This window comes from Schistocerca serialis, chromosome 3 (genome assembly GCF_023864345.2).
Source record: "Schistocerca serialis cubense isolate TAMUIC-IGC-003099 chromosome 3, iqSchSeri2.2, whole genome shotgun sequence".
Lineage (NCBI taxonomy): Eukaryota > Metazoa > Arthropoda > Insecta > Orthoptera > Acrididae > Schistocerca > Schistocerca serialis.
In genome coordinates, this window is record NC_064640.1 from 109,988,501 (window position 1) to 110,006,951 (window position 18,451).

General features: G+C 43.8%; 1 protein-coding gene across 1 annotated transcript in view; it reads left to right on the forward strand.

The window, feature by feature from the left end:
* The window catches only part of LOC126471540 (uncharacterized), a 572,770-nt gene that overhangs the window by 268,484 nt on the left and 285,835 nt on the right, over nt 1–18,451 (forward strand). The window contains exon 3 of the mRNA XM_050099767.1: nt 5,575–5,778. Within this exon, the coding sequence (XP_049955724.1) occupies nt 5,575–5,778 (204 nt within the window). The remainder of the gene's footprint in view (nt 1–5,574; nt 5,779–18,451) is intronic.

Sequence of the window (18,451 nt, forward strand, 5' to 3'; positions counted from 1 at the left end):
GTGTAGTGAATCCCCTGAGGACATTAATAGCCGCACATAATTTCCAGTTTGTGACTTAGTGGCCAATTTGGTGGAAGTGCGTACGTAAATTGATCTAACAATGCACATGGATGTATGTCATTCTTAGAATTGCGAAAGATCTTAAATTTCCGAACAGTCAAAAAGTGTTTATAATCAAAGTTTTCGCCTCGTGGCGACAAAGACCTACCGCGTCTGTCCCAGTCCCAATGTCAATTATTGTCAAGTTTGCGCGCCTGGCGCTCTCTTGTTGCATCCCGTAAATGAAACAAATTACTTTCTTCAAACCCCTCTGCTATCTGTGATTCCAAATTTCTTTTGCTGTCTTTTCCTACGATTTCGCCTTCAATTTGTTTGACTTGCTTTCGTAATGCCTCAAATTCCCTTTTAACGCGTTCATTAAATTTTCCCTGATTTTCAACATGCTTATTTATGTTCTGGTACTCTTCGGTTTCTGAAAATGGCAATGGAGCTGTATCATCTGAATCTCTGTCCCCATTTAAACTAAAACTTGTCAGTTTATTTGAAATCTCCTCACTTCTTTCCGATAAGTCACCTATCTGTTCTTTCTGTTTATTTACGTCTTCCGTAAGTGTCGCGACTCGGGTTTCGGTATTGACACATTTAGTAGTTAACTGTTCATACTGTTGCGTTAGGTTATTTATTTTGTCATTTGGTACGGATTCCTCGATTCTTTCAAGTATTTCTTCCTTATCGTGTGCACGTTGTACATTTAACTCTGAAAATTTCTGTACTATCACGCGATCTCTTTCTTCCTGTTCTCTGTCCTGTTCCTCTTGTCTAATTTCTATTGAAATTAAACTATTATTGTGAGCATTCAAAATCGGTTGTACTTCTTCTCTAATTTCCTTCTTTGATTCATCATTCATGTTTTTGAAACCTGTCCTTATTCGTGAGCTTAACCGTGTTGCCATTGCTTCCATCTCACTTTTAATTGTTCCTATTTGTGAGTCTAACCGTGTTGCCAAAGTTCCCATCTCTGTTTTAAATTTAGATCCCAACTGTGATCCCAGATTTAATATTGCACCCATCAACTGCTCCATATCTTCTGTCGTTAATCTCGTATTCTGAAAATTTTTTGATTGTGAAAAGTTTTGAAATGGTTCCGGACTATTTTCCCGACTTATTAAATTGTTTTCAACTTCATTATTCATAATACTATCCTCATGTGTTGGCGAGTTCGCCATGTTAACAATTTCGTCATTGTCACTATCCATCATTTTTGCCTTTTTCATCGATCGCGTAATCATTTACAAAATATACAGAACTCGTCACTATATGAAAATTACACACAATGATACTTTATCATCAACAATATCATTCACACGAAATGCTTCCCTCAAACACGATTAACGAACAATTGAAATCTTCCTAACTGCACAAAATTGTCAAACCCGTACAAAAGACAACAAAAATTAAATTCTGCAAAAAATACCATTAGAAGAATGACAATTACCAAATCTACACATGCAATATAGACTACAATTACTAAACTACAAATTACTACAACAATACTACTGTCTACTATTTTTACACTCAGAAGATTCCAAGGGACGATCTGAAGCAGCGGTCGCCACGTGCATGGGGGCTTAATTAAATATTAATGAATGCAATGCAAATACTTTTAATTTTTTAGTAGTTGTCTGTCCGATTACGAAGTCTCGTAAACGGTTGGCCCTGACTAATTTTAGTACGCAATCTGACTGCATAGAATAACAACAAAGAATGAAAGAAGATTTCCGTTAACACAATTAATTAATTAAGTCCCCAGCAACTATAAAACGTACGAAACCAAAGCACAAGTGTAACTGTTCTGTGTGTGGAAGTATGATTCAACATACACATCTGGCACGGTTCTTCTTCAATAAGACAAGAAATTTTAAACACCATTTATACTGAAGCAATTAAAAAAATAGAAATACTATAATTGCGTAAGGAAACCAGAATTACACTCTAATACAAGAACACAAGCCAGATGCTTTGTTGACTGAACCTGTAATGACGCATTATTTAAGACACGGAAATTATGGAAAAAAAGGGAATTTTTTTACCTTCATATATATTGACGAAAAACACTCTGATCATTACAATATCTCCATTCGAACAATATCTGCTGTCTATCCCATCAAACAACTGCATAAAACATGGAACAAGCACTCCCTACTACAACATCTCAACACCGACTCACTACTACTTCTCAACAAGCACTGACTGCTGCCACATCTCAACAAGCACTCTCCACCACGACTTCTCGACAAGAACTGCCAGTGGAGGCGGCGGAATAAAACTCTTTGGCGCAATCTCTGGCGCTGTGGCTCAGTGTAGCCACGTTTCACTGTAAAATACCGAATTAATCCAAAAAAGACGAAGACAAAGTCCGCATCCAATAGACAGAGAAACCCTCAATGAAACACGGCTAGCGGTCAAGAGATCCGTGCGTGAAGACTTCAATGACCACCATGGCAGAATACTGTCGAATGATCTCTCGCAAAACCCAAAGAAATTCTAATCATATGTAAAGGTTATCAGCGGCAGCAAAGTTAATTTTCAGTTCCTCATGGACTAGGCAGGAACTGAAACTGAGGATTGCAAAACAAGAAATGCTTAACTCTCCTTCACAAACGAAAACCGAAGAGTACTGTCGCATTTTAATTCTCTAGCCACCGAAAAGACGAGTGAAATACACATCAGTGCTCCGGAAAGGTGATGTTCCACCATGTATTGACGTTGCTGAAGAGAGCTGTAAAAAACCCTCCTTGGGAAACGATTTCGTCGTTACACACACACATATATATATATATATATATATATATATATATATATATATATATGATTTCGTGATTTAGACACACTGAAAATAAATATGCAGAATGATTCAGCTGCCGATACTGTTGTCGTTTTACTCAACTCGCGGCTTTATATGTGGCATTCAAAAACTGCCCTTGAGATTTTCATACTCTCTCGCTCGCTACGCGCGAACTAGAGTCCAACAGAAAAAAATGAACAGGACCTTTTTCGTAGGAAATTTAGTGTAGCTAAATATTGTACAGGGATGCGTTTTCGCTAGAGGCCGTAGTTTCCGAGTTATTAGAGAAAAACCTACAAAAGTAACCTTCAAACGCACCCCCACTCCCACATCGGTCAGGATTTCTAGTATGTTTTTCATTGCACTACTTCCTACCATCACACAAAAATTTTTGACTGCACGAATTATTTCCTACATTCGATCTTTTTGTTCTTCATTGATTGGCCTTATCACGACACCGGCTTAGTCGAGCATTTCCAAATTGTAGAACTGACGTTTGTGTAAGTTTTACTTAACAATTTTGTGAATTTTAATAGCATAAAATAAACAATTACATGGTTGCATTCGTCATGCCTTCTGACTACGAAACTACTGCACTTGTAAGGGTGAAGTTTGGATCGAATTGTCAACGTGATTAATTTTACTATAAAGTTCACAAAATTCGTTTCTCTTTCATTACACTCGCTGGCACGTTTAGATTAATAATGTTAACGATATAGCAAACTATGCTGATGACGATATAGTCCAACAAATAGAGACCGAAAAAGGTCGAATATCGGGAATAGTTCGTGTAGTAGGAAATTTTTGTACGGTAGTAGGAGGGAAAGACATGAACAAAGTATCAGAAATCCTGACTGGTGAGAATGGATGGAGGAGTGTTTGAAGGTCACTTTTGTACGTTATTCTCGAATAACTCGAAAACCGAGGCCTTCAGCGAAAACGTATCCCAGTACAAAATTTAACTTCATTAAACTTCCTACAAAAATAGTCCTGTTCATTAGCTCTGTCGGTCTAATACATTGCACGTAACGAGCGAGAGAATATGAAAATCTCGCTCGTGGTTTTTGAAGGCCAGATTTAACATTGGGGGTTGCATAACAGGACAGCCGTAGGGCCACCTGAATGATCCTGTATGTGAAAGCTTCACAGTCAGTTCCTTTTTGTTTTCCGTGCCATGAATTTCGAAATTTTTGCTGACGTGTGTAATATTTAAGAACCAGTGTTGAAGCTATAAGAAGGGTAGAAGGACGGATCCTCAAAATTACAGACCAATATCCTTAACATCGGTTTGTTGCAAGATTCTCGAACATATTCTCAGTTCGAATATAATGAATTTCCTTGAGACAGAGAAGTTGCTGTCCATGCGTCAGCACGGCTTTAGAAAGCATCGCTCCTGCGAAACGCAACTCTCCCTTTTTTCACATGGTATCTTGCGAACCATGGATGAAGGGCATCAGACGGATGCCATATTCCTTGACTTCCGGAAAGCGTTTGACTCGGTGCCCCACTGCAGACTTCTAACTAAGGTACGAGCATATGAGATTGGTTCCCAAGTATGTGAGTGGCTCGAAGACTTCTTAAGTAACAGAACCCAGTACGTTGTCCTCGATGGTGAGTGTTCATCGGAGGTGAGGGTATCGTCTGGAGTGCCCCAGGGAAGTGTGGTAGGTCCGCTGTTGTTTTCTATCTACATAAATGATCTTTTGGATAGGGTGGATAGCAATGTGCGGCTGTTTGCTGATGATGCTGTGGTGTACGGGAAGATGTCGTTGAGTGACTGTTGGAGGATACGAGATGACTTGGACAGGATTTGTGATTGGTGTAAAGAATGGCAGCTAACTCTAAATAGAGATAAATGTAAATTAATGCAGATGAATAGGAAAAAGAATCCCGTAATGTTTGAATACTCAATTAGTAGTGTAGCGCTTGACACAGTCACGTCGATTAAATATTTGGACGTAACATTGCAGAGTGATATGAAGTGGGACAAGCATGTAATGGCAGTTGTGGGGAAGGCGGATAGTCGTCTTCGGTTCATTGGTAGAATTTTGGGAAGATGTGGTTCATCTGTAAAGGAGACCGCTTATAAAACACTAATACGACCTATTCTTGAGTACTGCTCGAGCGTTTGGGGTCCCTATCAGGTCGGATTGACGGAGGACATAGAAGGAATTCAGAGGCGGGCTTGTTACTGGTAGGTTTGATCATCATACGAGTGTTACGGAAATGCTTCAGGAACTCGGGTTGGAGTCTCTGGAGGAAAGGAGGCGTTCTTTTCGTGAATCGCTACTAAGGAAATTTAGAGAACCAGCATTTGAGGCTGACTGCAGTACAATTTTACTGCCGCCAACTTACATTTCGCGGAAAGACCACAAAGATAATATAAGAGAGTTTAGGGCTCGTACAGAGGCATATAGGCAGTAATTTTTCCCTCGTTCTGTTTGGGAGTGGAACAGGGAGAGAAGATGCTAGTTGTGGTACGAGGTACCCTCCGCCACGCACCGTATAGTGGATTGCGGAGTATGTATGTAGATGTAGATGTAGAAGCTGCTTCCAGGTTCTCAAAAACCCGGTGTCATCATTTTGATGAAATCGCAGAGGTCTATATTTCTGTTCTAGGTCTTTCGTTTACATCTATCGCCGTCCCGTCTGAGGTCTGACAGTGCTGCGTTTTTTAACTCAATACTTACGTAGATAGTAGTTTAGCTGAAGACCTGTTTTCGTTGCAGGTATGTTCCTGTACCAGACCTTGTTTTCCCCGCCTCAGCCCGTGAGGAATCCTGAGCAGCCCAGTGTGGTCGGGCGCAGTAACAGCGTCCTGTGCGATTCTCCAGACGGCACGACGGGCGTCTGCTACCCGGAAGAGGAGTGTGAGCAGCTGGGCGGGCTGTCACTGGCCCCCTGCGACGACCAGCAGCGAGTCTGCTGCCTGGGTGAGTTACCACTTATATCGATTTAAGTTTTTCTTTTGTAGGTAAAACAGTCGGTGAAATTTTGGAAACAAATATATACATGAGCTGTTCGTGGAAACAAAATAATAAGCGTCACAATGGGAATTAGGAGGTACAGCGGATCAAAATTAGCGATTGATCAACAAAATTGGAATAATTTTATTCTAAAACCCATATTGTTCTGAATGCCCTTTAACATCTATATTCATATGTGAATGACCTTCCACTTAACATTCAACAAGCAAAACTGGAACCCTTGCAGACGATTCTAGTGTTATAATACACTACTGGCCATTAAAATTGCTACACCACAGAGATGACGTGCTACATACGCGAAATTTAACCGACAGGAAGAAGGTGCTGTGATACGTAGATGATTAGCTTTTCAGAGCGTTCACACAAGGTTGGTGCCGGTGGCGACACTTACAACGTGCTGACATGAGGAAAGTTTCCAACCGATTTCTCATACACAAACAGCAGTTGACCGGCGTTGCCTGGTCAAACGTTGTTGTGATGCCTCGTGTAAGGAGCAGAAATGCGTACCATCACGTTTCCGACTTTGATAAAGGTCGGATTGCAGCCTATCGCGATTGCGGTTTATCGTATTGCGACATTGCTGCTCGCGTTGGTCGAGATCCAATGACTGTTAGCAGAATATGGATTTGGTGGGTTCAGGAGGGTAATACGGAACGCCGTGCTAGATCCCAACGGCCTTGTATCACTAGCAGTCGAGATGACAGGCGTCTTATCCTGCATGGCTGTAACGGATCGTGCAGCTAGGTCACTATCCGTGAGTCAACACATGGGGACGTTTGCAAGACAACAACCATCTGCACGAACAGTTCGACGACGTCTGCACGAACAGTTCGACGACGTTTGCATCAGCATGGACTATCAGCTCGGAGACCACGGCTGCGGTTACCCCTGACGCTGCATCACAGACAGGAGCGCCTGCGGTGGTCTAGTCAACCACGAACCTGGGTGCACGAATGGTAAAACGTCATTTTTTCGGGTGAATCCAGGTTCTGTTTACAGCATCATTATGGTCGCATACGTGTGTGGCGTCATCGCGGTGAACGCACATTGGAAGCGTGTACTCGTTATCGCCATACTGGCGTATCACCCGGCGTGATGGTATGGGGTGCCATTGGTTACACGTCTCGGTCACCTCTTGTTCGCATTCACGGCACTTTGAACAGTGGACGTTACGTTTCAGATGTGTTATGACCCGTGGCTCTACCCTTCATTCGATCCCTGCGAAACCCTACATTTCAGCAGGATAATGCAGGACTGCATGTTGCAGGTCCTGTACAGTTCTTTCTGGATACAGAAAATGTTCGACTGCTGCCCTGGCCAGCATATTCTCCAGATCTCTTATCAATTGAAAACGTCTGGTCTATGGTGGCCGTGCAACTGGCTCGTCACAATACGCCAGTCACTACTCTTGATGAACTGTGGTATCGTATTGAAGCTGCACGGGCAGCTGTACCTGTACACGCCATCCAAGCTCTGTTTGACTCAATGCCCAGGCGTATCAAGGCCGTTATTACGGCCAGAGGTGGTTGTTCTGGGTACTGATTTCTCAGGATCTATGCACCCAAATTGCGTGAAAATGTAAGCACATGTCAGTTCTAGTATAATATATTTGTCCAATGAATACCCGTTTATCATCTGCATTTCTTCTTGCTGTAGCAATTTTAATGGCCAGTAGTGTAAATCGCATAAGAGAGGGTGGAGCTGAAGGGTTAGTAAATGATATTTTACAAAGAATTATTAAGTGGCTCTCTGAAAATGGACTCTCCATGAATTAAAAAAAAAACCATTACATTCAGTTCTATACAACAAATAAGTCATACCAACATCTGATGTAGCACATGAGGAGGAGTCTGTAAGTAGGGTAGCATGCTCCAAATTTTTGGGTGTACATTCTGATGGAAACTCGAACTGGAAGAAGCATATGACTGAGCTTCTCAAACAATTCAGTTCTGCCACTTTTGCTCTCCGTATAATCGCTATCTTGGAAACAAACGTATCGACCTCCTGACGTATTTAGCATATTTCCACTCTATAACGTCTTACGGGAATTTTTTTCCTGGGGTAACTCATCACTTAGAAAGTATTATTACTCAAAGGCGAGCAGTAAGAATTTTATGTGGTTTCCACTCACGGACGTCATGTATGTACCTCTTAGAGCCAGGCATCTGAACTGCGCCGTCGCAATACATGCAGTATGTTCGCTAACGAAATTCGTCATAAATAATCCATCACAATATGAGAAGAACAGTGATATCCACGCCTACAACACTAGAGGGAAAATGACCTCTATCACCCATTGTTAAAACTGTCAGTGGCTCAGAAAGGAGTTCAATATGCAGCAACAAAATGTTTTGATCATTTGCCCAATATCATAAAATGTCTGACACATAGCGAAGATAGTTGCAAATCTAATTCAAAATCATTTCTCCTGGACAACTCCTTCTTTTCCTCTGACGTAAAAACTGTGTAGTTGCATGAATAGGGCTATAAATAATGATGTGTTCGTTGCTGGTAGCACTTATCACATACACACATCCTGTAAACCGACTCGTCCCACATCATTTCCATAACAGAGTCGTTCAGATGATCTATGGAACATACAACTAACTAATTAACTTATACAGACATAAAAAGAACAAGAGACAGAACATGAAATATACTAAAACAAGCGCATTACTGTGGTGGAGATACCACTATGTTACCCAAATCACATAGGCTGACAACGAAACAAAATATAGATAATCATATAAGAACATTTACACAGAATTACTAGAAGGCTTAACTGCACAGCTCGTTGTTTGAAAGTACTTAGTTACTCATCACTCTAATCACGGATGTGTCCAGTGTCCAGACATGCTAGTTTCAGTGACGAGAAAAATCCATGATGAACAGGAGGGATGTAAACTAAGATGGAAAGAACGTGAGCAACTTTCTTCTTTTCAGTGAGTCTGGGTCCGTCGCATTGAAAGGGAAGAATATGGACTCGGTTTGGCATAAATCTTACTTTGTGCCAGATGTCATGAATATGGTCTCGCTGATGAATAAGGATTATGGGTGTTCATAAGTCACCTTCCACCTGCATACATTCCTTTCGTTGACAGCTAGATGTATTCTGATCATCAGAGTCACCAATTTCCCAGAACGTTTTGCCCGTTTGCGAAACATTGCTTACGCCTACTTTCTCAGAACATTTATGAGGACAGTGACGATTAGGTATTTCATCCTTTTTACGCACAGTTTTTCCAGAAATACACATACACTATTGGCCATTAAAATTGCTACACCACGAAGATGACGTGCTACAGGCGCGAAATTTAACCGACAGGAAGAAGATGCTGTGCTATGCAAATGATTAGCTTTTCAGATCATTCACACAAGGTTGGCGCCGGTGGCGACACCTGCAACGTGCTGACATGAGGAAAGTTTCTAACCGATTTCTCATACACAAACAGTAGTTGACCGGCACTGCCTGGTTAAACGTTGCTGTGATGCCTCGTGTAAGTGCGTACCATCACGTTTCCGACTTTGATAAAGGTCGGACTGTAGCCTATCGCGATTGCGGTTTATCGTATCGCGACACTGCTGCTCGCGTTGGTCGAGATCCAATGACTGCTAGCAGAATACGGAATCGGTGGTTGCAGAAGGTTAATACGGGACGCCGTGTTGGATCCCAACAGCCTCGTATCAATAGCAGTCGAGATGACAGGCATCTTATCCGCATGGCTAAAACGGATCGTGCAGCCATGTATCGATCCCTGAGTCAACAGATGAGGACGTTTGCAAGACATCAACCATCTGCACCAACAGTTCGACGACACTTGCAGCAGCATGGACTATCATCTCGGAGACCATGGCTGCGGTTACCCTTGACGCTGCATCACAGATAGGAGTGCCTGCAGTGGTGTACTCAGTGACGAACCTGGATGCACGAATGGCAAAACGTCATTTTTTTCGGATGAATCCAGGTTCTGTTTACAGCATCATGATGGTCGCATCCGTGTTTGGCGTCATCGCGGTGAATGCACATTGGAAGCGTGTGTTCGTCATCGCCATACTGGCGTATCACCCGGCGTGATGGTATGGGGTGCCATTGGTTACACGTCTCGGTCACCTCTTGTTCGCATTGACGGCATTTTGAAAAGCTGACGTTACATTTGAGATGTGTTACGACCCGTGGCTCTACCCTTCATTCGTCCCTGCGAAACCCTACATTTCAGCAGGATAATGCACGACCGCATGTTGCAGGTCCTGTACGGGCCTTTCTGGATACAGAAAATATTCGACTGCTGCCTGGCCAGCACATTCTCGAGATCTCTTACCAATTGAAATCGTCCTGATCAATGGTGGCGGAGCAACTAGCTCGTCACAATACGCCAGTCACTACTCTTGATGAACTGTGGTATCGTGTTTAAGCTGCATGGGCAGTTGTACCTGTACACGCCATCCAAGTTCTGTTTGACTCAATGCCCAGGCGTATCAAGGCCGTTATTACGGCCAGAAGTGTTTGTTCTGGGTACTGATTTCTCAGGATCTATACAGCCAAATTGCGTGAAAATGTAATCACATGTCAGTTCTAGTATAGTATATTTGTCCAATGAATACCCGTTTATAATCTGTATTACTTCTTGGTGTAGCAGTTTTAATGGCCAGTAGTGTATTTTTGTCTTCGGCTTAAAATTCCATTGTGAATTGCATCTCAGTGTTTTCCGACAAAAACCTTTCGTCTGTTCACCTGCCCCTTTAGGACAGGTTTCTGAGACAGTGACAGGCTGCTCGATATTAAGACAATTTCAAAATCCTTCGCAGGTTACCTGAAAAGCAACAAAGATTGTTACTATTATGATTAGTTGTACGAATTTAAATGATGGAAAATGCATATACATACAATTAAGATCTCAACAGAAATCATTCAGTAATAACCTCATATTTCATTCGTTTCAGAAACACAATTCTATGTACATATACTTAACACTATGTTCCTGAAACATACTAAGTATAACAGATTTGCACATCTACATACTTCTGCGTCATCTGAGTCACTGGGAATTTACTCAGGATCCTGCTTGGATATATCTCCGTTTCCTCGTCATCTCCGTTTCCTCGTCAAATATGGCTATAATCCCGGAAAACGTACATAGGTCCATCTTACAGTCCCTTGCCATTATGTTCCTGCTGCAGGCAGCCACTGGCATTTACCATACAGCATCGCCCTGACTTCCGCTGAGTGAAACCAGAATTTTTTCGTGGTATATTGTACACTGAGGTGCCAAATGTCGTGGTATACCTTCCAATATCGTGTTGGACCTTCTTTTGCCCGGAGTAGTGCAGCAAATTGACGAGGTCTTGGAAGTTCCCTGTAGAAATATTGAGCCATCCTGCCTCTAGAGCTGTTCGTATCTGCGAAAGTAATGGGCGATGGGATTCATGTTGGGCGTTCTGGGTGGCTAAACATTCGCTCGAATTGTCCAGAATCTTCTTCAAACCAGTTGCGGATAACTGTGGCTCGGTGGCATGGCTCACTGTCATCCACAAGAAATTCCATCGCTGTTTGGGAACACAAAGAGCATGAATACCTGAAAATGGTCTCCAAGTAGCGGAACATAACCACTTCTACTCAATCATCGGCACAGTTGGATCAGAGGATCCAGTCCGTTCCATGGAAACACAGCCCACACCATTATGGAGCCACCACCAGCTTGCACATAGCCTTGTTGGCAACTTGGATCCATGGCTTCGTGTGGTCTGCGCCACAATAGAATTCTACCATCAGCTCTTACCAACTGAAATCGGGACTCATCTGACCTGGCCACGGTTTTCCAGTCGTCTAGGGTCCAACCAATATGGTCACGAGCCCAAGAGAGGCACTGCAGGCGATGTCGTGCTGTTAGGAAAGGCACTCACGATGGTTGTCTACTGCCATAGCCTATTAACGCCAAATTTCGCCGCATAGTTCTAAAGGATAGGTTCATTGTACGTCCCACTTTTGATTTCTGCTGTTATTTCACTCAGTGTTGCATACCTCTTAGCACTGACAACCCTACGCAAACGCCGCTGTTCTCGGTCATTAAGTGAAGGCCGTCGGCCACTGCGTTGACCGTGCTGAGAGGTAATGCCCGAAATTTCCTACTTTCGGCAACTCTTGACACTGTGGATCTCGGAATATTGAATTCCCAAATGATTCCTGAAATGGAATGTCCTATGCGTCTAGCTGCAACTACAATTTCGCTTTCAAAGATATCTCGCGAGCTCCCTGTTGCTCCTCCTCTCGCCCAGATGAAAGCAGTATCCCATCGTGTCACGCTTGTAACTTCGCTACTCAAATGTCGTGGAGTCACTGAATTCATTAAAGCAGTGGGTCTTGTGTGTGTGTGCAGCTGCTGCCGATACAACATTGGGTACTTAAGCAGAGAACGTCAAAGTGACACATATTTGCCTCTGGAAACATGTTTCGGAAATAAGTTCACTTAGATAGAATTTTAATCATTTAGTAGTATATTTGAACTACGATTGTGAAAGACTGAAATCACTCACTCGTGAAATGAAAGTAACTCTAGGCAGTGCCCGCCCGGTTGCCCGTGCGGTCTAGAACACGGCTTTCCGGGCGGGAATGAGCGCCTGGTCCCCGGCACGGATCCGCCCGGCGGACTTGTGTCGAGGTCCGGTGAGCCGGCCAGTCTGTGGATGGTTTAGGCGGTTTTCCATCTGCCTCAGCGAATGCGGGCTGGTTCCCCTTATTCCGCCTCAGTTACACTATGTCGGCAACTGCTGCGCAAACAAGTTCTCCACGTACGCGTACACCACCATTACTCTCCCACGCAAACATAGGGGTTACACTCGTCTGGTGTGAGACGTTCCCTGGGGGGGGGGGGGGGGGGGGGGGGGATGTCCACCGGGGGCCGAACCGCACAATAACCCTGGGTTCGGTGTGAGGCGGCGGAGGGGTGAATTGGACTGCGGTAGTCGCCGTGAGGTTGTGAATCACTGCGGGTGCGGCGGGAACGGAGCCTCTCCGTCGTTTCTAGGTCCCCAGTTAACGTACAACATACATACAATATCCTTGTAATTCTTTGAAGGCCACAACGAATTCTTCAAATCTCGAGTTTTCTTTAACGCTAGTGAGCTTAGAGCAGCGTACTGCCTTTATCAGAATGTGTCCCTTCTACAACGCGATTTTCTTTTTAAATGCATCCCCATCAAATCAGAAAGAAGTTACCTTGCAATGTCTTATTGTGGGCAGTGTGGAGTCAAGTCCACTTAAATTGGAAATAGAGATTTCAGGAATAAAGGCACTTGATGCCGAAAAAAAATCTAAGAGACTTTCTCAAACGGTAGATATTAAATACGACCATAAAGTCTTAATCCAGCTCAGGAGTTCTCCAACAAAAAATCCAAACCGTCCGAGCAGCTGCCAGTCGCACTGAAGCAGGATGTTCAGCCAACAGGCAGCCATTACTCTCCCTCCCCCCTCTGGAAATATTACCCAATATTATATGTACTGAGCAAGAACATAGTTTATGTCATGAAAAGATAGCTTCATGAATGTAACTGATCTTACGGCATTACTGATAACACTGTTTAGCTAGAATAATCATCAGCACTCAAGTTCATGCTCCTGACGCTGATTTATGATAATCTACAGTGGCCTCCGATAGTTTTACATTTCTAGCCCGGTGTCGGAACTCGACGGCCCTGTGGTCCGACGTCCCTTGTCTTCATGCCAGGTGATTTCGCCAGCAACAGGAATTTTACTGCACGCATTTGCTATATCCGTTGGCACTGTGGCATACTTGTAAAGTGTGGGTGATTCTCCATTACGTTCTCACAAACTATGCTGCCAACTCGAGCCAGTTATTTGATTGACTAACATAGAATACATTTTGTTATTCACTTATCAGATAAATCGTTCCCTTAGAAGGTTTCTAAAAGATACAGGAAACGTACGGATGCCATATTTACTCATGGCAGCTCAACAGCCAAGAAAAACATGCGAGGACTGATCGGGCCTGTTTCCAAAACGCTCACTTCATTGTCGGCGACATCTCAGACGTGGTGAGTACGAATATGATCAGGTGACTTCGTGAGTCGTACGAAGACCCCATTGGCGAGCTCAATAGAACTCATTTCACAAGCGATTTGTTGGTGAAAGGTTCTATCAGGATTCTATCAGGAGGATACAAGCGAACGAACAAACGGTTGCATGATCTGGCAACACATCCCTCTTACTTTCTCCTGTGAGAAACGAAGCAAGATTAGCGATTTCCGAAATTCCTTCACGAAAGAAGAAGAAGTAAATATTCCATAATTCGAATCACGAATAACTGCCAAAATGAGCAACTTAGAAGTACACTCCTGGAAATTGAAATAAGAACACCGTGAATTCATTGTCCCAGGAAGGGGAAACTTTATTGACACATTCCTGGGGTCAGATACATCACATGATCACACTGACAGAACCACAGGCACATAGACACAGGCAACAGAGCATGCACAATGTCGGCACTAGTACAGTGTATATCCACCTTTCGCAGCAATGCAGGCTGCTATTCTCCCATGGAGACGATCGTAGAGATGCTGGATGTAGTCCTGTGGAACGGCTTGCCATGCCATTTCCACCTGGCGCCTCAGTTGGACCAGCGTTCGTGCTGGACGTGCAGACCGCGTGAGACGACGCTTCATCCAGTCCCAAACATGCTCAATGGGGGACAGATCCGGAGATCTTGCTGGCCAGGGTAGTTGACTTACACCTTCTAGAGCACGTTGGGTGGCACGGGATACATGCGGACGTGCATTGTCCTGTTGGAACAGCAAGTTCCCTTGCCGGTCTAGGAATGGTAGAACGATGGGTTCGATGACGGTTTGGATGCACCGTGTCCCCTCGACGATCACCAGTGGTGTACGGCCAGTGTAGGAGATCGCTCCCCACACCATGATGCCGGGTGTTGGCCCTGTGTGCCTCGGTCGTATGCAGTCCTGATTGTGGCGCTCACCTGCACGGCGCCAAACACGCATACGACCATCATTGGCACCAAGGCAGAAGCGACTCTCATCGCTGAAGACGACACGTCTCCATTCGTCCCTCCATTCACGCCCGTCGCGACACCACTGGAGGCGGGCTGCACGATGTTGGGACGTGAGCGGAAGACGGCCTAACGGTGTGCGGGACCGTAGCCCAGCTTCATGGAGACGGTTGCGAATGGTCCTCGCCGATACCCCAGGAGCAACAGTGTCCCTAATTTGCTGGGAAGTGGCGGTGCGGTCCCCTACGGCACTGCGTAGGATCCTACGGTCTTGGCGTGCATCCGTGCGTCGCTGAGGTCCGGTCCCAGGTCGACGGGCACGTGCACCTTCCGCCGACCACTGGCGACAACATCGATGTACTGTGGAGACCTCACGCCCCACGTGTTGAGCAATTCGGCGGTACGTCCACCCGGCCTCCCGCTTGCCCACTATACGCCCTCGCTCAAAGTCCGTCAACTGCACATACGGTTCACGTCCACGCTGTCGCGGCATGCTACCAGTGTTAAAGACTGCGATGGAGCTCCGTATGCCACGGCAAACTGGCTGACACTGACGGCGGCGGTGCACAAATGCTGCGCAGCTAGCGCCATTCGACGGCCAACACCGCGGTTCCTGGTGTGTCCGCTGTGCCGTGCGTGTAATCATTGCTTGTACAGCCATCTCGCAGTGTCCGGAGCAAGTATGGTGGGTCTGACACACCGGTGTCAATGTGTTCTTTTTTCCATTTCCAGGAGTGTAGATATCCTCGGTATAGTGAAACAGCATAAAATACTTAAGGAAGGCAAGACTTCCGCTCCAGATTGTGTAGCAGTAAGGTGCCTTTCAGAGTATTCTCATAAAATAGCGCCATACTTAGCAATTATACACAACCACTCTCTTGTAGAAAGATCCGTACCGAAAGATTGGAATGTTGCACAAGTCACACCAATATCCAAGAAAGGAAATAGGAGTAATCCGCTGAATTACATACCCATCTCACTAACGTCGATTTGCAGTAGGATTTTGGAACATTACTGTGCTCTAATTTTGTGAATCACCTCGAAGAAACGATTTATTGGCAAATAGCCAACACGGATTCAGAAACTATCGTTCTTGTGAAACACAACTAGTTCCTTATAGTCACGAAATATTGAGTACTATCAACAGGGGACGTCGAACTGATTCTATATTTTTATATTTCCAGAAGGCTTTTGACGTCGTTTCTCACAAGCGACTTCTAATTAAACTGCGTGCCTATGGCTTATAGTCTCGGTTGTATGACTGGATTCGTGGTTTCCTGTCAGAAAGGTCACAGTTCGTAATATTTGACGGAAAGTCATAGAATAAAACAGAAATAATATTTCGCGTTTCCCAAGGAAGTGTTATAGGCCTTCTGTTGTTCCTGATCTAAACGGTTTATGGGACAATCTGAGCAGTCCTGTTGGACTGTTTGCACATGATGCTGTCATTTAGCGTAATGTGAAGTCATCAGATGATCAAAACGAATTGCAAAATGATTTACACGAGGTAACTGTATGCTGCAAAAAGTCTGAATCATTAAAAGTGTGATAGGGATTCCGATTACGAGTAACTAAAATTGGAACCAACATTGAGGGAAAGCAAACCAAAGGCTGTGATTTACTGGCGGAACAGTTAGAAAATGTAACAGGTCTACTAAGGAGACGTCTTACACTATGCTTGTCCATCCTCTTCTGGAGTATTCCTGTGGCATCCGCATCACATGGGGTTAACGGAGGACGTCGAAAAAGTTCAAATAAGGGCAGCTCGTTTTATATTATCACGAAATAAGGGCGAGAGTATCACAGATTGATACACGAATGGGGATGGCAGTTATTAAAACAAATGCGTTTTTCTTTGGGGCAGGACCTTCTCATGAAATTTCACTCACCAACTTTCTCGTCAGAGTATGAAAATATTTAGTTGACGTTCACATATAGATGGTGAAACGATTATTATCATAATAAAATAAGAAAAATCAGAGCTCACACGGAAAGATTTAAGTATTCGTTTTCCCTGTGCGCTGTTCGAGAGTGGAACGGTAGGGAAGTAGCTTAAAGGTGAAACGTCCCCTTAGAACAACTTATACAAGACTGTGCTTAAACTGACACACATTATTTTTAGCGCAACGCAATCTGACTTTCAAAAATCCCTACGAAAGAATGGCCCTGACCAACATGAACCTATACGTTTCACAAATCACTCACCCACAAAAATCTTGGTTATTCGAACTACGGCAATACAGCGAGCGCCACTACTGTCAGCTAAATAAAAGATTCAAACTACGGAAGGCACTAACTACTGATAGGCATAGTTAGCAAATGAAAGATTTTGATAGAGAAGAAACAATGTATTTACCTTAATAGTGTTCAAAGGTCATAACATATATAGCAGTTCATGACATCCAGTCTTACAAATTTCAAAACTCCGCCATTTCTCTCCCCACATCCAGCACTGCTGGCGGCTCACCTCCAACTGCGCAACGCTACGCGCTGTTAACATCCAGCTGCCCAACACTACAATAGCCAACAATGCAAACTAGCCACAGACTGCACACAGCACAGCCAGTGATTTTCATACAGAGCGCTACGTGGCGTTACCAATAAGAAAACAGAAACAGCCCACTTACATAGCCCCCATGATCCCCACAAAAAATTTTACAAATTGTTTTGGGCACTGGCCAATACATATTTGTTAAAAATTTTTTCACATTTACAGTAACAAAGAAATCAAATGCACACACTTATTGTTACAATGTTGGTCAAATGCTAAAATTTTCTCACAGTCCATAAAGACAGTCCTGATTATTCATCACAGTAAAATTGCAGTGTTTTTCTCAAAGTCTGAGCAGTAGAAGAAAATGCACACGGAAGTAGTGGATTTCCATGCAGTCTTGAAGAAGTAGTGTTGTCCTTCCAACAGAAAGACAATGCTGACTCTTGACATGCAGACAGGTAATGGGTCACAACAGAGCAAACCCACAGCAGAGTCAGTCGACGTTTTGAAGAATATTGGTAGGTAGGTCATCAGAGAGCAGACCCACTGTAGTCCTGGTAGAGATTATGGTATTGGTGGGCCACCAGAGGTGCAGACCCACTGTAGTCCTGGTAGAGATTGTGGTATTGGTGGGCCACCAGAGGTGCAGACCCACTGCAGTCCTTGCAGAAATAATGGTACTGGTGAGTCAGCAAAGGTGTAGACCCACTGTAGTCCTTGTAGAGGTGCAGGTGCACAATCACCATTGAAGAGTCTTGCGGATAATATAGCAAGTCCATAACCACCACTTGTGCAGTCACAAAGTTTTTGGAATTGTCCTTAGAACTAGCATTGCTGTTATCCAGTCCCTTGCTGAATTAGTAACACACGTGCAAACACTAACAGTCCCTACTTCTCACATATTGTGCAGTACTATGACCAACAGAAACGTGTGCAGTGAAATGTAACTTAATTTGAAGAACTGGTGTCTATACAATTACAACATAAGAATACAATTACAAAGGTATAAAATACATCACTAAAGAACATAACAATACAGATAACATTTGTAGTAATAGGGGCTTTACAAAAGAATAGAAATAAACATATACATCAGTGTTACAGGAAT